Below are 23,321 nucleotides of genomic sequence, written 5' to 3'. Positions count from 1 at the left end.
TTAATGGAAACATAGACTTATGTATGCTTGTATTTCCATTCATGTACATATGTCGCGTCGCACTAAGCGCGTCAATGATGGTTTAATTAAGCAGCAGAAATTTAATTAACTTGCAAATGCATCACCTGCATTTCTACGCACGGCTTGTGTGTGTGGTATCAAAAACTTATAATTTATTTATGAGCGGGAAAACATGAAAGAAGTATTGCATTTGCGTTTTTTTTTTAACTTTTAAGAATTGGTTTCATTGGAAAGTATAATTTTTCAAGGTATTGATTACAGTACGCTACTTTGTCTAAAACGCTTCTCATTTATATAACTTGGATAACAACTTACAGTGGCGGTCAAAAATGGATGAATGGTGTCTCATTTTTACAAGCTTTTATTAATATTTACCAGGGACGTGAACCGGTTTTGAACCGAACCGGTTTTGAACCGGAAAACCGCTTTTTTCTATTAATTAACTGAACCATTAACCGAACCGAAATTATCCACAAATGTTTGATCCGAACCGAAAACCGAACCACTTTCCATAAAAGGTTTAAAGGTTCGTTTCAACCAATTTTCAATAGATAAATGTACCCACTATTTTTTCTTTTTGTTAAACATGGTAATACATACCATGTTTTTTTACCATGTGAGAATATCAATGGGTTGCCTACCCGTCTCATTTGACAGACCGCTTAACCTTGCGCGTTGTTGCACTTGACACTTGACACTTAAACTTGCGCGTTATTTTTTTTTTTTTCGAACCGTTGAACCGAAGCAAAACCCCGGTTCAAAGACCAAAAAAACCGCTTTGACGAACCAATCCAAAAGTGCAAAAACGGTTCGAACCGCTGAACCGAACCGACCAAATTTTTCATCCGGTTCACGTCTCTGATATTTACAATGTTTTTCAAGCACCATTATTTTTTATAAAAATATGGTTCATGCTTTATTAAAAACTATGTAAATCACACTTTCAAACTTCGTGCAGGATTTAGAAAAATTCAACAATATTTTATCTAAATTTCGAGCTTTCTAACCAGAATTTTTTAAAAAATTTTTGAGTAAGCAGTTAACAGACTTATAAAATTTTAGTAAAGTAAGTGCAAGTTTTGCGCGGCTAAAAAATCGCATTGATTTTTAAGAATTTTTTTTTTAAGCTGACGGCTTTTGCGGTTTTTTTTTCATATAAATAGAGAAGTTTGGTAAAACTGGCGTTGACTTTAAAAGCTTGTTAACTGCATACCCAAAAAATTTCCAAACATTTTGGTTAAAAAGCTCGAAATTTAGATAAAAATTTGTGTAATTTTTCAAAGTTCTGTATAAAATTTGAAAGTTATTAAGTTTACGTTAAAGAACGAACCATATTTTTATAAAAAAAAAAATGTTTTGCTTGAAAAACCTTATAGATATTAAAAACGAGACACCATTCATTCATTTTTGCCCGCCACTGTAAATATTTAATTCTTTTGTTATCCAAGTTAGATAAATGAGAAACGTTTTAGAGCTAGAACTTGATTTGGACTTCAGGGGTTCTTGCAGATTGAACAGAGCTTAACGCATTTGTTTAATGTGAATGCAAAATAAGACATAGTGTTGCAAAGGCAGACTACCTTCGTATGTTCGTACTGTCATACAAATTTGACGAGCTGTGAAATGTGTAAAAATATGTTAGTTTTATAACTGCATTCTTCTGCTTTTAAGCGCAACTTGTTTTCCTCGATTAAAGCACAATTTGAAAACTTAATTATTCACCCTTAGTCCGATGTCATCTATAGGAACTTTCCACTATGCCTGAGTGACTCGGCTATCATGATATTTAATCAAGCAGTTTAAACTTATTTTCTAATCCAAAAGTTTTCCTACACTGTCCTAAAAGATGTTTGCTAAATTTTTTTCCTTCCATAATTTTCAGCCAAATTATAAATTTCACACTAGATCAAGCAGAAGTGACTACAAACACAATGACGCGTTAACGCTATAAGCATATTTATAGGCGCTTAACATTTTACACGTCACCCAAAATACATAATCGTATATATCCTATATTTAATTGTAGCTATAGCTTAGTATCCAGCTCTTAAGAAAAGCAAAAACTCCATATAAAATGACGTACAAGAAATGGCTAAGAAATTTTCTTGAGTCAAATTTCCTTAAGGCAGTACGCAGTTCTTCAGAAATTTAGTACGCTTTCTACTACGGTTTTCTAAAGTTTTTTGTGAAAAAAGAGCACAAGGCAACCCAGGTTTGCAACAGAAATATATGCCCGTTCCATTATTTCTTGAGGAAAGAGTGAGGCAACAGGCTGTGAGGTATAAAAAATGTCAAAATTCCTTGGACACACACGCGAAATAATGGCAATTTTTTCTTGACCGTTTTCTTAAGAGCTGGATACTAAGCTTATATATGTAAATATGTATGCGTAGAGCCATTTAATCGCACTTGCAGGCCAAATATAGTGACTTTCAAAATAAACCTGCGCATTCTAAATAACATCGATTTTGACACTTTATGTCGAATTCCATGAAAGGCGGTAAAAAGCAAATTAAGGGGATGCCACAACTTTAGTTGCTTCAGGGAAAGTTCTGAACTTATTTGTTAGTGTGTACAAGAAGAAAATACAATTTTTACGTGCTTAAGTGAAATGGAAATATGTATGCATTTACATTGAGTGAATGTGTGCGTATATATATACATACATACATACACATAACTGCGCAACCAAATTTGGTGCTTGTATTCTTTACTGGCGAATTGACCCAAATATTTTGCGTGCTTTTGTAAGCTTTGTGCTCCATGAATGAGCAATCTTCGATGCGTTGGCATTTCATGTACTATTAAGGTTTTGTTATAGAGGCGGCCTTAAGCGCCCAAAAGTATGCTATTCATTCACAGTTAATGTCACTTTGTTGGAGTTTCATTGAGAAGATTTTGTTATTTTCCGAAGAATGTACTAAGTTTTCTAACCGCATATCCGTTTCATTTATACTTTCAGATATACATACATACATATATATGTACGAAGCAAATGTCTAAAAAGGACAGCATAGCAAAGCTGTTGTTTGAGTTTTGGCCTGCTACTATCGACTTAATTTAAGAACCAGTGTCGGAGCCGTGAATGCTGTGGAATGCTGTGCGTGTGACAAAGAACAGATGTCGCTGTAGAAAAGTTGTAGGCGAACAGCGTTTTACGAAATAAAATACATTAAAGCAAACCACAGGAGTGTAATGTTTTATCCTCCTTCGCCTAAGTGGTGTGTCTGAAGTGCCAGTACATACTAAGTGTGAATTTGAAAAGAGGCGACCTGGGCATTCAAGTGGTTTGGCGATCAACAAGCAGTACAGCAGGAAAATAAGTAATTCCCATAAAATAAACAATAGAAGTGTGTGATGCAGCGATAAAAATATGGATCAATGTTAGAGCAGGCAGTCCGACACGTACTACATTAGCAAGGAAGTAAAATACGCAGAGCGAGAAGAAGCTTTTTAACCGACACCTAAAGCAAACAGAAGACAATATGTTTCTTCCTGTCAAATCAAATATGTAAGTATATGCAATGGGTTCATTAAACATTTACGTACATTTGTATTTTGCCTAAATAAAAACAATCCCTAAAGAATCAAATAAAGTACAATTTAGGTCTGTTTTTCAAATGCAACCCTAAAACAGCACATTTTTATTTCGACGGGGAGTGTCATTTTGACGCCAAAGGCATGGATTTTTCATGCGTCTGTCGCGATGTCATTATAGCCATGCCACAGCACTATACTGCACCCTAAACATTTATTACAGGCATTACCCTACATACGAGCACAAAAGTATTAACTGCTTACTTACTGTTGGGAGAAAACATAAAAGTGTTACTGCGCCAACAAAGTGGTGTGATTACGGTGTTCACAGTGATTAAGCGCACACATTAATATCGATGTAAAACATTGACTACAATGGCCACTCATTAAAGCGCGTAATATTCAGGCGTACCCTGTAGGAAATTGTGGCAGAAATTTGTTGCCTAGGAGTAAGCATTTTTTCTTTTAATTTTCTTTTTGCTACAATTCTGAGGCATTGATAATCTTTTTAGTTTTTAGCAGAACTAGTTGAAAACTATTTGTTTTTGATTAGCTTTTTGTGGTGGGCAAGGTTAAATCTAAATTATCAAAGTTTTCCATCATTGTTTACATAGTTTTAACCCCCCAGGAAGTTAGATACTGACGCAATAACTCTAAAGCTTTAGCTACATTCATCCGATAAAAGTGTGTACAATTTTTGGACTACAACGCAAATTCTCTTTGAAAAGACTATTTAAAAAAAAAATGCGTTAAAATATCCTCTTAAATACATATCAGCCTGTCGGTGCTGCTTAACTATCAATCTATCCTCCCGAACTAGCGTAGACGCTAGGGAAGGCATTATTGAGGAGTTGGGAGTGGTTGTAAACGCCTGATAAAACCAGCACATGTCTTTCTAACAGGTGAAAGTCCTACAAAGTACCAGCCACTATGTATGGAATTAACTTTTAATTGCGTTAGGAGTAGCTAACGACAATTTCATTGGCTCTCCGTTACGCATAAGAACAAGGCTTTCCAATTATTTTTTTCCAATAGCGGTCGCCCCCTCAGCAGGCAATGACAAACCACTGCTGCCATGGAAAAGCTTCTCATAAAAAGCCACGTGCTTTTTGGATTCGAGGTAAAACTCTAAGTCCCTCCATTTGTTACTAAACCTTTATCTACGAATCCCACATAAGGTTATTTTATGTACTTTGGAATCGTCGGAGAGTACCTGCCCGCGAACAGACCAATTTTGGCAGGCTGTAATATGTACCAAAAGGAATCCCTGTGGATGGTAAAAAGTTCAGGCGGTTACAAAACCACTTTGTTGACTATAGGAATTTTGCTAAAACCCTTTTTTCAACATAAGAGATCTGTACAAAGCCGTTAAAGAATGCTTTGCAAAACCTGCATAATCTTTTTTTCTTTCTGGCATAAAAGATGTTTCACATTTTTCATTTCTTCTATGTACTACTGTAACATCGTCCGCAGTTACCGTGTGGCTATTCGCTTCGGAGTGCTGTAAGAGTTGCTTTATTGTTAAAACCCATAGGTGCAGAGAGAGGGTGCTTCCTTTTGGGAGCCCATGTTAACTCTTCCCCGAATCACACAAACCACTTATGTAGTCCAGAAATCACCACAATGCGAGTAGGCATTTGGTGTTTGAGGCTAACACGGGACCAGTCCAGTCGCTCCAGCGGTTTGTCATAGCTGAGGTAAATACGCTTTTTTAAAAGAGTTTTTTCTTTAATGTATTGTGGAACAATTTTCTGTCATACCTTGTCAATTTTGGTTTGGGCACAACGATTTCGGCGCTGGCCATCTTTTTCCTTTAATTTCCAAGTGATCCCTTAATTATTAAGGCCAGTGATTGAGTAGTAGTTTCTGTGGAACTACCTTTACAGTAGACTCGTTGAGTTAATAAAGAGTCTGAAAATTATATCCAGTATTTTAATAGAAAGGCTTATTGAACTAAAGGCTTTGGTTCCATTTTAACTATTTCTCTCTATATCTCTCTGGTTATAAATGCCAAGTTTAATCCAATTACCAAATCCTACAGGGTACTTTATGAAACAAATTCGCTCACCATTCCACACCTACTTGCTTACTACTCTCCCCTATGCATTTGCCTACTTACAAGCACTAAAGCTTCGCATAGTAAATAATTACATTATTTTACTTAAAAAGAAAAAATGTTGTTAACATGAAAATGACATCGCCTTCTACATTCATGCCACCCTAAAAATGTTTCCCCCTTCTCGTATATTGTGCATACATAAGTGTACTAAGAAAAGCAAAAGTCATCACAAAAGCCAAAACATAAAATGTTCGTTGCTATGTACTTTGACCAGTCATTTTTTTTTTGTTTTCCCTTGTGTTTTTTTTCTATTGTTCTACAATTTATTGGCAATTTCTCTGTCGCCCGGCTGTCTCGCTGCCATTATTATTTGTCTGTGTTGTGGACATTATCTGCTTTTAGGCGCTGGAGCATTGAAAGTGCATGCCAGTATGGGAAATGAATAGTTTTTAGGCTTTAAAATTTAGTTAAATTTCGGGTATTTAAAATTATATGAACTCTGTAGTATTTCTTACACTAAAATTGCTAAAAGTCCAGGCAAAAAACGACAGTTAGATTGCCAAATAGTGTATCTATGGACGTATCAGCGAGCGAGGCTTTTTCTGTGTTTTTATAAGAACACGCAAGTCTTTTATAACTCGAGAGCGACTTTGTTTCAAGCTCTGTTATTTCTGCTTTAATATGTACACTGCCTGCAAAAAGTATTGGCACAGCAAATTTTTCACAATATGTGCAAAAATGTTTTTTCTAATATTTTTCAGCGAATTTTTTATAAACATTCATTCTACAACAAAAAACATAAAAATATAATTCCTAAACTTTGAGCAAAACTCACGAAAATTCAGCAAATTTTCATTCAAATTTTCAACTTTTTAACCAGATTTTTTAGAATTTTTTGAGTAGCTGTTTTAATGGGCTGCAAATTAAATTCTTGTAAAAACATGCAAGTTACGGAGCTAGTCAAAAACCGCATTGATTTTTGAGAATTTTTTTTTGTTGAAGGTGTTTTTCATTTTTTCCATATTAAGTATTTTCGAAAAAATTTTTTTGTTTGAAGCGACTGCGTGAAAAAAAATTACGAAAAATCAACGGTAATTCCTAGCTACTTAAACTTTATCATAATAAGATTGATTGTACTACAAATCTGCATACCCAAAAAAAAAAATCTAAAAGAAAATTGCATGTGAATTTGCTGAATTTTCGTGAGATTCGCTCAAAGTTTAGGAATTATATTTTTATGTCTTTGGTTGTAGAATGAACCACACTTTTGTAAAAAATTGGTGGAAAATATTCGAAAAAATGTATATGTTGTAAAAAAATTTGCTGTGCCAATACTTTTTGCCGGCAGTGTATGTACATAGATTCCACAAAACAAAAAAAAAACACAAATTTCATTATAAACTTATTGACCTTTTTTATTCATCGTAATAAGTTATAGAGAAATATGTATTTGTTGGTCAATCATATTGTGGGTAAAATTTCATTCACTTAAGTGCTAATTTCGTGTGACATGTAAAAAATTTGTCTCATAGCTTTCATTTGCAATTGAAAAGTTAGTAGCCCCATTTAAAAATCATCCCAAAATGTCCACACAACCAGCCCAAAAACCCAAAATGGGCAACTAAATTGCATTTCAAAAATGCCTTTAGCTACTCGACAGCGTCAAACTCAATCATGCAAAGCCGCAAAATGTTGTCACTAAAATCCTATGACTACCTTAAAGGTAAATAGGGGGGTGAGAAAAAAGCGACGGGCTAAAGTGTGAAAAATAAGATAAAATGCGGACATGTCAGTAATCTCTGCCAATGTTTGTGGCATTTTCTGCATTTTCACAAACACATGTACACGTACGTACATATGTATGTATGCAGGTCTACATTAGAGTGATCCATAAAATATCAACATATAAACTTTGTTTTACGTACAAAACGAAGACTTCCACGACAACTACAAAATGTTCAAAAAATTTTTATTGCTCGCAATCAGGATTTTAGAAAGCTTAAACTTAAAAAAATCGCGAAAATTTGTCAAAATTTTGATTTGGAATTTGATAAATATGACATGTCATTGAAATTTACTCATATAAAAATTAAATTTATTCAAATCCTAGTAGCGAACCAACGTTTGTTTCTTAATTTTGAAACTTTCGTAGATGACTTTATCTTGCAGCTGGAACGAAATAAAAAGGGGCCCATGATTTTTATACTTATTTTTCAGTACCACCCTAATGTACATCCATACATGTATTTGCATGATGGCAATGATACGCCAGTAAACTAACACACTAAAATAAATACAAGCAAAAGTGTTGATGTGACATGGGCTGACAGTGCAAAGGACCGCCAAACTGATGCAGAATGCTCACACACTCGCGCGATTTTTACATACATATAAATCGACCAGCATATATCATTCATGCTAAGCCAGACAAATTTTTCAACATGATTTGCCAATTTGTTTCGTCTGCAATGCCATCCCATTGCGGAAATTCAGTTCAATTTCAATTTTTCGTTCAGGCCAAAGAGAGATCACAGCACTTGCCAAATGTTGGTGTTGTTGCGATAAGAAAATCATCTCTACTGGGCAAATGTACCTACTTACTAATATGCCCATAGATGGTTGGCGGAAATAGGAAAACACCACAGACAGAAAGGCAGCCAGTGAGGTCAATGGAAAGCAATTCCGGCCGAGTCAGGTCAGGGCAATCAATTCAATGTTTCGATTGCTAGTGCAGAGTAGATAGAGAGCCTGTCGTTTAAGTAACATTACACTCTGTGCCCTAAATGCAGTTTGAAGTTCAAAATTTGGATTCTTGTTGCATAATTCGTTCGATTTTCAAAAGTTAGGTGTCAATGTACAAGGATTGGACTGTAGATGTGCAGTGAGGTTTTATTTTTGCTAAAAAAATTCAAATTATTTACTAAATTTAATGAATTAGTTAATACAATATGGGTATCAATTGAAAAGTCTTCAATTCTAAACTACATGTAAAATTGTTGCCACCTGTTTGAAAAATCAAATATACTTTAATAAAGAATTAGGTAGCTGAAGTACATAGAAAGAAATAAATAAATATTAATAGACTCAGTTAACATAATGGTATAAAGGCAATCAATTTATGTGGAACTTTCTTCGAAATCAGTTAAAATTTTCAGTTTAGCTTTAGTTCACTTTTTATATTTGCCTTCTTTCCTTTTTTCACCTTTCAGTAACATAAAGTGATGATATAACTATTTTTATTAGTAAATTTTTTGACAATTGTTGTATTTTTGACAATTTTTTCCACGTAAAACCTAAAACTGATATGGCTCTGACTAAAATATTTGGTTTAAAATGCGTCAACTTCAATGGCCTTTTTGCCATCATTAACCGACTTCCAAACAAGGAGGAGGTTATCAGTTCGTCGCAATATTTATTTATTAATTTTTTTTTTATACAAAAATTGGGACCGGAGCCTTGACAATGGATAAATTACCTTTTCAACAATACTAATTACGTCTTTTGGGACAAACAAATTTTTATTTTTGTCCGCTCGCACAGCACTGTGCGACAGTGAGATATTTTTTGTAATGTTTGCTAGGTTCGACTGACAAATAACTATATGTTAATCACAAGCTGGTCCTTGAAATTGATATCAGATCTAAATCCATTTTCAGTTGTATTCGAAGCAAGTAAGTTTTCCGATTTAAATCCTAACGAAATGCAGAATCTTTAGTCCGATTGTTGAAGTTCCTGAGAATGTTCATGTTTATCAATTCATTTGGGTTTGGAATCTATAATTAAGTTCACAGCAACCCTAGCTATCTCATCGGCAGCCTTGTATGCTGGACCGGTATACCGCGTTGTAACTTATCTTATTATAATTATGAAAATTATCAGGGCCTAAATTTAAAGGGAGAAGGAGTGGTTATACTGCCAAACATGGTAGTCAAACTCATATATTTGAAACATAGCAGAAGCGTGTCATTTCTCGTCGTATATATCTTTGAGGATGAGCTTTGCGATAATATCTTGTTGAGTACATTCGTTTGCCTAGCAAATAGATGAACGTATTTCAAAACACTGGAGGGTTGAATTCGCCCATACAATATGATCAATATAGGTTGACCTGCTCATATACAGTAAGATTGATAGACCTTTGTATGCTAAAAACTGCAGTCGGTCAACCCTAGTTGGACGTTTCTTGTGCAGGTGGAATCTTCCGACAAAAATTACCTTCTTTGCCCATCCTGGCATCGAAGTAGCCAAACCCAAACATGAGTAGGGCTATGCCCCTCATCAGCTCATAGAAATGGCCTCTAGTTGCGTCCTCCTCCTCAGCAGTATTTAGCGACAAAGTCTTCCGCCGCAAAAAGGACATTGAATCTTTGGATTTGGTTGATAATTTGTAAGCATTTTAGGAATTTTTACCTCTAAGTTCGAAGATGGTTTTCGACATTACTAAGGTCGCAAATTAGATCATATTTGTATAATTGTTTTTCTCCACTTATGTATGTATATTAGGGTGGTCCTTAAATGTATTAAGTACATTATTACATCAGATCTACTAAACGTCAACTCTCACATCGATGCTAATATAGTCAAAGATATCACACAAAAATTTTGGTCCCGATCGGAGACGGTTTAGGCGTGTCGCACAGGGGTCAAAGTTCAGATTCCTCTATGGAGACTCAACAAATTTAAGTTAATATTTTCTTTCATCTATTACCCAAAATCGATGCTACTAATGTCAAAGATATCACATATAAATTTTGGACCCATTGGAGTTGATTAAGGCGTGTCGCACAGGGGTCAAAATTCAGATTCCTGTATGGAGGCTCAAAAAATTTAAAATTAAAAAAAGAAAATTAATTATATATATTATAGAGTGTAATTTTTGTGCGACACGCCTTAACCGACTCCAATCGGGACCAAAATTTATACGTGATATCTGCGCCTACAGCAGTATCGATTTTGGGTATTAGATAAAAAAAAATTTATTTAAATTTTTTGAGTCTCCATAGAGGAATCTGAACTTTGACCCCTGTGCGACACGCCTTAACCGTCTCCAATCGGGACTAAAATTTATATGTGATATTCTTGACTGTTGTATTAGCGACTGAGGGGGTGAGACTTAAAATTTCATTTTTTAAGGGCCACCCTAATGTATATACATATATCCATTTGTTAAATTCATATACTTTATCTCATTGCAGCTCCACGGAGAACAACTCAGCCGGCGGGAATAACGAGGACGTCACCACCACCAGCAATAATTCCACACAAACGCCCAGCGACCTAAGCCCACCGGGTCCCAATGAAGAGGTACTGCCACAGGCGCATCATCAAAATCCCGGACATTGCATCGCTTCCTTTGCGGCAATCAATCAAATGCGCAATAACACGCAGGTGTGTAAATGAGCATAAACTCATCCATACATACATATATATATATAAATTTACAAGTGTTTTTAATTAGTGATAAGCGAAAACATTTAGCATGTGAGCAATAGGCCGTACAGTGTGGCACTTCTCGCTGGAGTAATTAATCAAAAAGTTACTGTGTTTGTTTTTGAGTTTTAATAAATAATTGAGTTGTTTACCGTTACCCTCGCGGTAGCTACGTAGTACGTACTAGCTGCTGGAGAAGTCATTGCTCCCGCATATTTAAATTTTCCGCTGTAATTTAGTAGTCGCTTGAAATCATTGAAGCGCACGCTAGCGTCACGCACTCACGCTCATTGGCGCACACCGCCAATTCACATTGAAGCTTCGCATAGAAATGTGAAATTAGAAATTTTTCGCGCGAATTAGTAGATATATACATATGTATGTATGGGTGTGATATTCATTTTTTAATTTCATCTTGATAATTCGTTTAATTTGTGCCAGCGGCGTTAATTTAACATTTAGATACATATGTGTATGTTAAGCATAGGACAGAAGTCACGCTTAACGGTGCTTTAGGTCAATGAAATATGTATTTTTGTGTGGCACAAATATGCATATATTAATAGCTTAATGACTGAGTACGAAACTAAAATAGCTAGCGGAAAAAATATGATAAAATTCAGTTGAAATATTTATGCCTTCTTCGCCTTTAAAAATGTAAATATTCTGCTTGATATTCGTTTTTATGTTCAACTTCATAGTCACATCCGTACTCATATCCATGAGCTTGTTAATTTTTTTACTTATGCATATATTCATAAGTACGCAGTCATACTCATAATTATACCCATGCTGATACTCATCATACTCATAGTTATATATAAACTCTAACTCATACTTAAGCACATAATCACATTCACTTGGATTTTAATATTCGTACTCATATTCATACTCATGCTTATATTCACACTTATAACTTACTCATAATCATTTTCATATTCATATTCGTATTCATATTCATACTTATGTTCGTACTAAAGCTCATAATCTGATTCCTATGCATATTCTTACTCATGTTCATAGTCATAATCATACGCATACTCATACTTATACTCATGCCCATGGTCATATTCATATTCAAACTCATACTTAAATTCATTTTCATGCTCATATCATATTCATATTCAAGCTCACACTCATATTCATTTTCATACTCATAGGTACTTATGCTCTTACTAAGAATAATTTTCATATTTATACTCACTCTCATGTCCATATCCATACTCAAACTTATGATCTTACTCAGAGTTACTCATGGTCATATTCATATTCAAACTCATAATCATTAATTTTCAGACACATACTTGTACTCATACTTATGGTCATACTTATACTTATGCTCTTGGTCATATTCATACTCATATTCATGGCCGTACTCATACTCAAGCTCACGCTAATATTCATTTTCATGCTCATAGATACTTATACATATTTAATTATACTCATACTCGTGCTTATGTATGTATGTAGATACTCATACTCGAAGTTTTAAATTCATACACTTATTTATTTTAATTTATATTTTATCAAGGGTATAAATGTACATAGATAACCACACGTAAATTAACCTCGCTTGGTTAATTCGCGATTACCACCAACACTGCCAATTTTGTTGTCAAGTCTCAAGTGCCACGGTAAACGCGTCCGCTGTAAACGTTCATACGGTAGCTAATCTTACACATAAATTTACTTGACCATTGCGTGCCGACTGAATGGAACTTTGACTTTAATTAATAATAAAAGTTGACAAGTATTAAACGTTTGCTTAAGATACTAATTTGTATTATTACGTGTGTATTTCTATCTACTCCTACTCTTGTTATTTTACTTTTCCTCGTGGCTACAATTTCCCATTATGCTCTTGAAGAAAACTACACCCACATCTACGGCCTTAATTTCTGCCTCCAACCTATCTCGAATCAAAAATCAATTAGGGACAATTTAATTGTGTATAATTTTTTCTGTGCTCATTGTTTCGTGAATAATTTTGGCACGCAGCTGCTTTGTTGCTGTCGGCCACCAATTTATTCTTACTTGAGTGGGTAGCAAATAGAATCAGCAAAATGCCATCAAAATATTTTACTCAATCATCGTTACCGCCTTAGGTTCATAAATAATAGCCGGCGTAATTGCTGTTATACTTTGATTGACATCTTTGCGAAAAACTTTATCTGCACGTGGTAAGCAATGTTGATATTTGTATTATATATGTACATCTAGGTATGTGTATATGCGTGCCATGTAAGAGGCTATAAATTTGTACATAGACGCAATTTGGCATCTTAGTGTGCGGGGGCGTATGAGTGCTCTGCTCATAGTGGCACTTTTGTGGGATTGGCTTGGCAATATTTTTATACGATTGTAAGCCTTGTGCGTATTATATAGGCTGTTGTATGTACAATTGTTGGTCTACTTCCAGTCGAACTCGTTCGTGCCATTTGGGGAGTCTTACAACTGTTCGATCCACCATTTGTTGGGAATCAAACTTAATTTGAAAGAAATCAAATGTAAAGCTCGGCCTAAATCTGTCATTGGTGTAACTTTTTCAATCTAATCTTATTGATACATACATTTGTATGTATTTGCGTTGCTGTTGTTGCGTGGCGCGCATGTGGCTGTAGTAGGCGTTCTGATTATTGTCAATAAGCAAATTTAATACTACTAATAATAATTCTTAGCATTATTAAGTATTTCTTGGCGAATGATAATGAGATGCGTTAATTGAAGATTTCGTCTCATAATTTTGTGATTGATGAAATTATTTTTAATTAGAGCCGCTGTGTACACAAGAATTGAATGCCAGTGCCGCTATCTGTCTTAATCAATTTGCCAATCACAAGCATTACAGTACAACATTCAATAGCCCTAGTATTTAATCAAAGCAGGCAATTATACACATTAAAGTACACGAGATTTTAATTAATGTACTGATTTTGTAGTTAAGCATTTTCTGTATTAACTTTTTTTTATGACAAAAGTGACAGCAAAGAGCGATTGAAGAAATCTCAGTTGAACTCCACATGCACTTATCGCACTGCATGATGCACTCGCTTACTTATTTAGTTGACTACTTACATATGTACATATTTCTATCTACATCATACTATACATACACAATTGTATGCATGTACATTAGGGTGCATCACCAAAAATGGTTGCGGCTTTTCCACCGGAATTAAACAAATTTCTATATTTAAGGCTTCCACTGAAATATTTCGGAAAAATATTAAAAGCTCAGTTAGTCTATACTTAACTTAACTTAACTTATACAATACAATACGTCAATTTGGCTAGAAGCGAAAATAGAAAATATTTTGTTTTTGTATTTTCCTTTTTAACTGATTGTCACTTGGCCGCCCATAAGCCACGTCAAAAAATGCCTAAACAAAAATATATTGCGCTGGCCAATATATTTGGTTAAGTCTAGACAAACTGAGCCTTTGAATTTACGTGAGCTGTACTGATTTGAAAATACCTGCTATAATCTTATTATTTTGATTCGTTTGATAAAATTTTTAACCATTTTTATAAATTTAAAATTTTATAATTCCGATGGAAAAAAGTACCGATTTTTTTTATGGAGAGTGATGCACCCTAATGTTCATACATGTATTTGCATATGTAAGTAAGTACTACTTGTATGTAAATTCATCTTTCATAGATTGTGTATTTGTGTCCATTTTCGCCTTTTCCCACCAACCCAACGGCAACAACTGCCGTTCATTACCACCAAAATGACTTAAACGTTCGACGCCCTGCAGGCAAAATTTCATGCAAGTTGTATGAGTACACACTTGCTCCTATGAGTACCTACCTCATCTACTCGTATGCACCGCTGAGCATAACAGTGCTCTTCTTCTTCCGTTGCCACAGGGATCACAGACATGGTGTTAACGTTAGAATGAATGTACACACATATGTAAATATGTCTGTAGTTGTTAGGAAGACCGGAAAGAATTTATACGTGTAGTAGACAGTCCTGCAAGCATGGGCATAGTTCTCAAAAAGCAGGCACACATACAGGGTGACTATAAATATATAGAACGCACTTTTGAATTATATTAACGAAAAGCTTCCGCTCCATGGGGCCTGGGTTCAAACCCTGGTCAAAGCAACATCGCAAAAAAATGTAGAAACAGTGGTCGTTCCTCGACAGTCAATGGCAAACCTACGAGTGTATTTCTGCCATGAAAAACAGCTTCTCATAAAAATACAATCGCCGTTCGGAGTCGGCGTACAACTGTAGGTCCCTCCGCTTGGTGTGACAACATTAAGACGCACGTCACAAATCGGAGAAGGAGCTCGGCCAAATACTAACATATGTTTAAGCGCCAATCTATTATTATTATTATAATGAAAAGTTATCAATTTCTAAACTAAAATTTAAATTTCTCATTTAAATGTGTATGTGTGTCTAAAGTACTTGTACTAAGATATTGACCGCATAGCTATAACTCGGACTTCAATACACTCAGAAAAATGGCAGCTAAAAATATGTCTCTCGACACATGAAAACATATTTAGTTGACATAAATAAACTCTTTTCTCAGTGTAAAGCTCTCAATGACTATCAAAACGGCTGCTTTGAAGATAGGGCACATACCGCGGTACTCCACATATCTAGTTATTATGGATTTTATGACTCAGGTCGCCCTAGGTTCCGGATATAAGGTCACAGTATTATGTGATCCCTCACCTGAGTTTCGTACGGTCCCTTTCACTGAGAAAAGAGTTTGATTACTTCAACTAAATATACTATATCTCTCAGCACTTGATTTGAGTGTAGTTACGAAATTTGTCTTAAGAGAAATATATTTATATATTAAATTTACATTGACAGTTCCAAAAAATTAAAGACGTTGCCGTTTATTTCTCTGGGAAAACGACAGAACTATTGTAGGAAAAAAATTCGCGCAGAGAGCGGATGAACGTATATATTTACAGTCAGGCAACCATAAAGGCCTCACTTTAAAATATGTAGATATGTACTTGATATGCATGTAGCTACTCGAAAACCATTGGAGAGCGTAGGAAGTCTAGCAGCCATGGCCAAAACTATTCACCTATATTGAGTCGAACGACTCAGAGGTGATGAGAGCAGCGAAAGAGCTGATGAGCTAGCCAAAGAAGGCGTTATTCTAAACACCTCAAATCAAACGATTCAATGGTTTTTACCTTCCTTTTATTAGCTCGGGATGTAACTATGTAATATTGATGCGCCTAAAAGATGCAGCGATTTCTATTCTCAAGTTACATACCTGATGACAGTATGAATGGAAATTATAATAGCGAGGTTTTAGGTTTTAAACTATAATTTTTTGACGTAGAATACGTCTTACCTTAAGGTATGGGGGCTATGTTCAAATGTTGTAGTTGTAATTTTTAGAGCTTCACAAAAACGCTTATTGCACGAGAACTAATAAAGCGATTTCAAAGAAAAGTGTGGCGTTTCAAAGATAAAACTCCAAACCTGTCGACAGATTCATTTTTGTAAATAACCAATTCGGTTTCTGTCGTAAAAACAACGGTAAACATTGCCTTATTTTGGGGTCAATTTTGAGCCTTTAAAGTGCTCTAGCAACTTATTGTTGGCATATATAACTTTCATTTTCGGGATATAGGTTCTTTGGAGCAGTAGAAATATTATCGGGTACAAATTTTATATAAATTTAACAAATATTGAGCATTTTAAGGCAAAAAATTATTGAAAATATTTGCAAATTTTTTTCATTACCAAAATGCTCGAAAACCGCTCAAATGATTTTGTTTTTGTTTTCTCTAATCAAAAATTCAAGAGTTTTCCTTTCGTTTGGTATATGGGAAGTATTGGTTGATATCTTCTATATATGTTTATTTTATTCAAATATATGGGCATAAATGATTTCCCATACAAAATCACTTCGTCATCACTTTGCAAACACGTGCATGCATTGGAAGTGTGGGAAGGAGACAAAAAGTATGTATGTGTGCGTAAGTACATATTTCGGTTTTTGATAAACAAATGGACCAATATTTATAACCTAATCACAGCGTATGTACCCGTACATATGTAAATACATACATACGTACATATGTTGATTGCAGTTAATGTGGATCTGGCTCAATTTTTTAGTAATCTATGTATGTCTATACATATGTACATACATATATCTATGAACACATGTATGCATAATACGCGAAAACTTTTTGAAGTGAAACAACACTTGAAAAAGACCAATCCAAGAATAAAAGTAAAGGTCAGTACGTACATAGATAAAGATAAGGATAAAGGCAAAGGTAAAAATAAAAACAAAAACAAAGTTGCGCAAAGATAAAGGCAAAAATGAAGCCCAAGGTAAATTTGAACACTTTACTTATATAAGGGGAACAGGTGAAGGGGAATATGTATATGAAGAATATGATAAACATAAAAATAAAAACAAAGATAAATATAAAGAAAAAGATGCGGATGAGGATACCGATAAAAGTATAGATGAAGATAGAGGAAGAAAGATTCAAATAAAGGTAGTTGTAGAGAAAAGGATATAGATAGAGGAACAGAGACTCAATCTGGGAACTATTTCTGGATTTTAGAGATTTTCGGGATTCTTGGAACTTATCGATATAATAACCGATATTTTGTCGGTTTTGTGATCGATTTTGTTATGGAAATTTTTATCGATATTATTATTGATTTTGCTATCGATATTTTCGGAACTTATCGATATAATGATCGATATTTTTATCGATTTTGTTATCGATATTTTGATTGATTTTGTTATCGACGTTGTTATCGATTTTACTGTCGATTTTATTATCGATTTTGTTATCGATATTTTTATCTATATTTGTATCAGTTTTGTTATCGATATTTTTATCGATGTTGTTATCGATATTTTTATCGATTTTGCTATAGATCTTGTTGTCGATATTTTTATCTATTTTGTCATCAGTATTTTTTTCGGTTTTATTACCGTTATTTTTAATCGATTTTTCTATCCATATTATTATCGCTGTTGTTATCGATATTTTTTTCTTAGTGTGTACTTTCGCTTTTGACTTTGATATGCTCTTAACCATACCACGTATTCTACGTTTAAATTTAGCGGCTGTATCTCAGATACAGCCTGCAGACCAAGACGAAGGCGCTGGACTGTTCCTTTTTCTGTATGAAATATGACGACGAAATAATGTTACTCATACGCCATGTACGATCAAACTTTAAGGTAATTGATTACGCGAAAGTGATTTGCATGAGTGAAAGTTTTTAAGAAAAAAAATTTTACGAAAATTGATGAGCAAATGCATTTGGATATCAACATTTTATATTAAAAAATAGAAAATTTTGTAGAAATACGGTTTTGAAAATGTATTCGATTTTATATTTTAATAGTGTTTGTGAAAAGAAAAGTTTTATATAAAAAAGGTCCTAATAGGCCCATATATCGAAAGGTTATGGGCATTTTTTTCAAACTCCATATCTCGAAATGATAAAAAATTATGAAAAAATTGTGGATGCATAAGCCAAAAGGTGTCCGATTTAGTGTGAAATGTCCAATACAGATTTTAGCAAAAAATCAAAACTCGTTAACGTTATTGACATACTTATCCATATAGTTATCGATAACTTTACAGTTATCATTCTAAACAATCGATATTCATAAATACCGATATAGTAGTTATCGAAATAAAGAAAAATCATTTGTGTCCGAGGGAGGTTTACAGTATCAATAGAATATCGATAAAAAAAGGTTGTAGAGAATGATATCGATAAATATTCCTATGACATTTTTTAAATATTTAAAAATATATCGAAAATCTTGTCGGTATCAACACCGTTGTTGTTATATTTATTTAGATTTATATTTATCTAAGCCGATTACAGAGTCTATGCAGTATGGATGCTATAAATACTGTCAGTTTATTTCTACAAAACAGGCATGGCAATGATAAAGCAAGAGTGCAATTTTCCCAACCAAAACACTTTCACATCAAAAATGTCGACTGGAACGTTAAAATCTCTGATAAGCTTGAAAAAAAGGTTGTAACAAAATTATATGGCAGTTGCGATCACATTTTGTCTAACTAAAAAAAAAAACTATATGTACAATCAATAGACCCTGTACAGATTCACCATTTCAGAAATGCGCTCTCTTACAATTACACATCCACATATAGCTGTATTTAAAACGGGTTTACCTAACAAGCTAAACAATTCCACTTTTCTGCCATGTAATTTGTACACGAAAATCCCTTGGGCGATTTTAAGGCTCCCAAAGATATTCTATGTACTTAGAGGCGCATGTATGACGATGAAAAGGCTCAAATTAGTTTGCCACGCTAGACGGAATTCAAATTTAAACTTGTTGAAATGTGTATAGGAGTATGCAACATTGTTTTTTATTTACTTTTGAGGGCAAAGTGTAACATTTATATTCGTAACACTGGGACCCGCTGTCGTACTTTAGAGAATTTTCGATATATTTGGTATTACATAAAAATGAATAATTAACCTTTTTAGTCAAGCCTATTACCGACCGCATTCGAGTCATATTAAAAAACAATTCAACTTAAAGAAATAACAAATTATATTTTTAATGAGGTAAAAAGGATAACTCCATTTTAAATACAAGGTAAATTCAGAACCATTTCTACTTTAACACTAACACATGCACGCACATATGAATACCGTTATATAACAAACATGAATATTCGTCGCTCATTTGCGAGTGATGTAATTTGCTAGCAACCACAAACTCTGTCAACTTCTAAAGTCGATTATTCAAACATACATATATATATACATAGTACATATATGTATGTATATTCATGAACAATATGCGATATGCAAATAGCAAGAGGAGGTCATTGCGAAAAGCAAATGAGCACTTAGATGGAGTTACAAAGCGTAAAGTGTCATCTATCACACGTTGCATGCCACCACACAAGTTAGTAGAGAATTATATTAAAAACTTTTTTAGAAATTCATTATGGTATATATATACATATATATGTATGTAAGTATAGACATGCATATATGCATGAGCGCCTGCATTCACATAAAGACAACTCGTATTGAATGTCAATACAAATGCGGCGACATGTGAATCCTCCAGAGTAATAGAGCATTTGTCGCCCTTGCTTTACTGTATTCTTACATATGTGTTCAAATTCTTACATACATATGTGCATACATACATATGTATGTCTATATGTACTGCTATTTTTTATAACTTTATATGTCTACCCTGCCATAGGGGATTTTCGAATGCGACAAGCCAGTCAGTGTCAATAGCATTTGAGAGCGACTTACGTAAGTGCGCAAATGACTTAAAGAAGTGCCAAAGGATAGAAAAAATGGCAAGTTATAACATTTTAGTAGAAGAAGCTTTAAAAATGTGTAATCAATCAATGACTTAGCAGTGTTAAATTATGCACGCGATTAAGGCAGGTTAGGTCAGACTGGCATATGGGAATGGGGAAAAAGTTTGCGTTTATTGTAAGAGTACCACAGCAATGGCTAATCGGCTTAGTCAGGCATCCAGAAAATTCCACGTTTCATGCAACACTTTTGTATTTATTTCATTCACTTTTAGCCACTTTTAGCCACTTTTACTTTGTTCGATACCTGCCCGCAAAAAAAAAAAACACTGGCTGCAGATTTGCAACATAACCTTCCAACATCAGATTTAAGGGATCACACGAAAATTAATCTCATTACTTTGTGTCCAACGGCTCGACATTGTCCCAATTTGGACACTGCTTCGCAATTTGGTACTGGAAATATTAGAAACACACGGTCAAAAATTTGGGTTTAATTTTTAAACCGCGCTGGCACTACTGCCTTTTTTAAACTTTTATAGTCTACTTTTTAAGCCAGTCAATAGTTTTAATCAATTCTTAATATACTCTGGTTTAAATTTTAATCCAAAAAGTACGTGGTTTAAAAATCAAACAAAAATGTTTCAATACTAGTTCCTAGGTTTCATATATGTATATACCGAAATAGAGAATGTGTCGTTGATTCAAACTCAACATATGGAAGCACATTTAAATGCTTGGCTGTAGCTGAGTGTGCAAAGATGCTTGATACAATTAGTTGCTACCAAGGCTGTCAGGGTTCGATCCCCATCAGACATTTTTATTTTTTATTTTTTATTCTTAATTATGAAAATGTTTGGGTTTAAAATTTAAACCGAACTGTTTAAATTCTAAACCCAACATATGTACTCTTTTTTTTTTTTAAACTTGAAAGGCTTGTATTCCAAACTGAATTTAGTTTGGTCATATATGTAGGTAGTCCAAAAAGTTTTAAATTGAAACCGAAATTTTTAACCGTGTAGTTGAAACCAGCCTACAAGAGTTCTTGAGAAATTTGGTGGACCACAGTACATAAACACCTACATATATTACTGAATGTCGATCCTGAACCATCCAAAAAACTAAAACAGACAAAATGGCCAGACACAATTCAAAATGAAATGAAAGAAAAATGGGGATCAAATAAAAGAATTGTAAGGTTTCAAGTTACTTATGGCTAATGCTGAATACAAACTCTTAAGTTCGGTCAAAACTGCAGTAAAATTTGGTGAAAGTATAGAGCGGATAATGCCGGTGTAAAGGCTTAATAATGAGTCTGCGAAGTGAAGAAGGGTGTCTGGGTATCTGAAAAAATGTATGCGGAGACGTATCGACATTTCACAAAATAACTGCTTTTCTGGTGGGTCCTATTTAAGTGAAAAATTATTTTTACGATTTGTAATTGTCTATAATTAAAAAAAAAAAATCAATAAAGCTGTGCCAGGGGAAACCTTCTGCTAAACCGTACAATTTAGTTCTGTGTTATCACTCTAATCCTTAACATAATTTTTTCCCTTTAGACAAGAGCAAGCGTTGATGCCGTAACTGTCGTTGAAGCTTTTTACTTAGTACTATAACATTGTCTTATAAGTAACTGCTTTTTTCACAAACAATTTTCTCGTCTTTCTAGCTCTGCGATGTCTCATTGGAAGTGGGTGGCGAAACTATACAGGCGCACAAAGTGGTGCTTGCTTCGGTGTCACCCTATTTCTATGCCATGTTCAATGGTGAGTTGCATTATGTATGTAGCTTATGAAATATTTATTTACTGCTTACCTCTACTGAATACAAAGTACTCGTACTCAAGGCTATTTAAATATTTTTTCTTATTAAACCGACTTTTATATTTTCTTTTCCAGACGACATGCTGGAGCGCAATCAGGGTGCCGTACGTTTGCACGATGTCGATGTTACGGCGCTACGTCAACTCATCGATTACACCTACACCGGTGAGATCACCATAACCGAGGACAATGTGCAGGTGTTGTTGCCCGCCTCCAGTTTGTTGCAAATTCATTCAGTACGCGAGGCATGTTGCAAATTTTTACTGCGACAACTGCATCCATCCAATTGCTTGGGTATACGTAGTTTTGCTGGTGAGTATAAATGTGTGTACGCAGACTTTACATAAGATTTCGTTTTGGAACTAAAACTTTTTATGGGTCGAAGAAAAAATTTCGTGTTAGAATTATGCATTTGCTTGCGCAACTTCTATGGCATAATTACATGTGTTAATAACTTTTGTGGGTTCCTTTCCCTTTGACGTAGCAAAAACGAGAGACAATGGTTGTAGTTTCGATGTTTGGAAAGTTTGAACATAAGTTTAACTTGCCAGTGTATTTCTGTCATGAAAAACGTACTCATAAAAAACTATAGGCACAAAGCAGGCGACCTAAAGCTGTGTGAAAACATTAGGGCGCATACCGCAAATATCGCACAAGGCGCATAGTAGGGAGACCATTAAAAGAACGAAATATGAAAAGTTGTTCCTAGGGTGTATAGAATATTCCAGTAGGTTGGTTGTGGTAGTTACTTAGAACCGTTATTTTTATCTTTCAGGTTCCGCCTAACAGATAACAAGATATCGTTTTTTTTTTAGGCCGCCCAAAAGCGGCATTTCGTGTGATGCGGCTATAAAAATCCTGTGAAAAATATTGCTGAATTCAAAATTAGTTGCTTAAGGCCAGCGATTTTTTAACTAGATGACTGATATAGTTTGTATTGAGCGCGACTATAAAACTGCTGAGGTTTTTTTTTAGAGATTAGTGTAAATACCAGCGGTGTCACAGAAGACTTTGAGTTTAAATCAGCTCTGTCAAAGACTGTCGCTCAATGAAGCTAGAACCATTTTGAAGCTGCTATGAAGCGTAGGATTGGTTTTACACCTACAATATTGGTACCTTTTCTGGCTAGCTCATCGGCCGTTCAATATCAG

General features: G+C 34.5%; 1 protein-coding gene across 1 annotated transcript; it reads left to right on the top strand.

The window, feature by feature from the left end:
• The first annotated feature begins 3,009 nt into the window (after positions 1-3,009).
• On the top strand, positions 3,010-22,898 carry LOC118744031 (kelch-like protein 17). The gene is made up of 4 exons (XM_036476789.1): positions 3,010-3,532; positions 10,813-11,005; positions 22,017-22,113; positions 22,246-22,898. The coding sequence occupies exons 1-4, from the start codon at positions 3,507-3,509 to the stop codon at positions 22,515-22,517; spliced, it is 588 nt and encodes a 195-aa protein (XP_036332682.1). The 5' UTR covers positions 3,010-3,506; the 3' UTR covers positions 22,518-22,898.
• Positions 22,899-23,321: the final 423 nt, after the last annotated feature.

This window comes from Rhagoletis pomonella, unplaced genomic scaffold (genome assembly GCF_013731165.1).
Source record: "Rhagoletis pomonella isolate Grant_MI unplaced genomic scaffold, Rhpom_1.0 Rhpom_scaffold_00007, whole genome shotgun sequence".
NCBI lineage: Eukaryota > Metazoa > Arthropoda > Insecta > Diptera > Tephritidae > Rhagoletis > Rhagoletis pomonella.
Note: the sequence above shows the minus strand (reverse complement) of the source record. Positions and strands in the feature narration are given on the sequence as shown.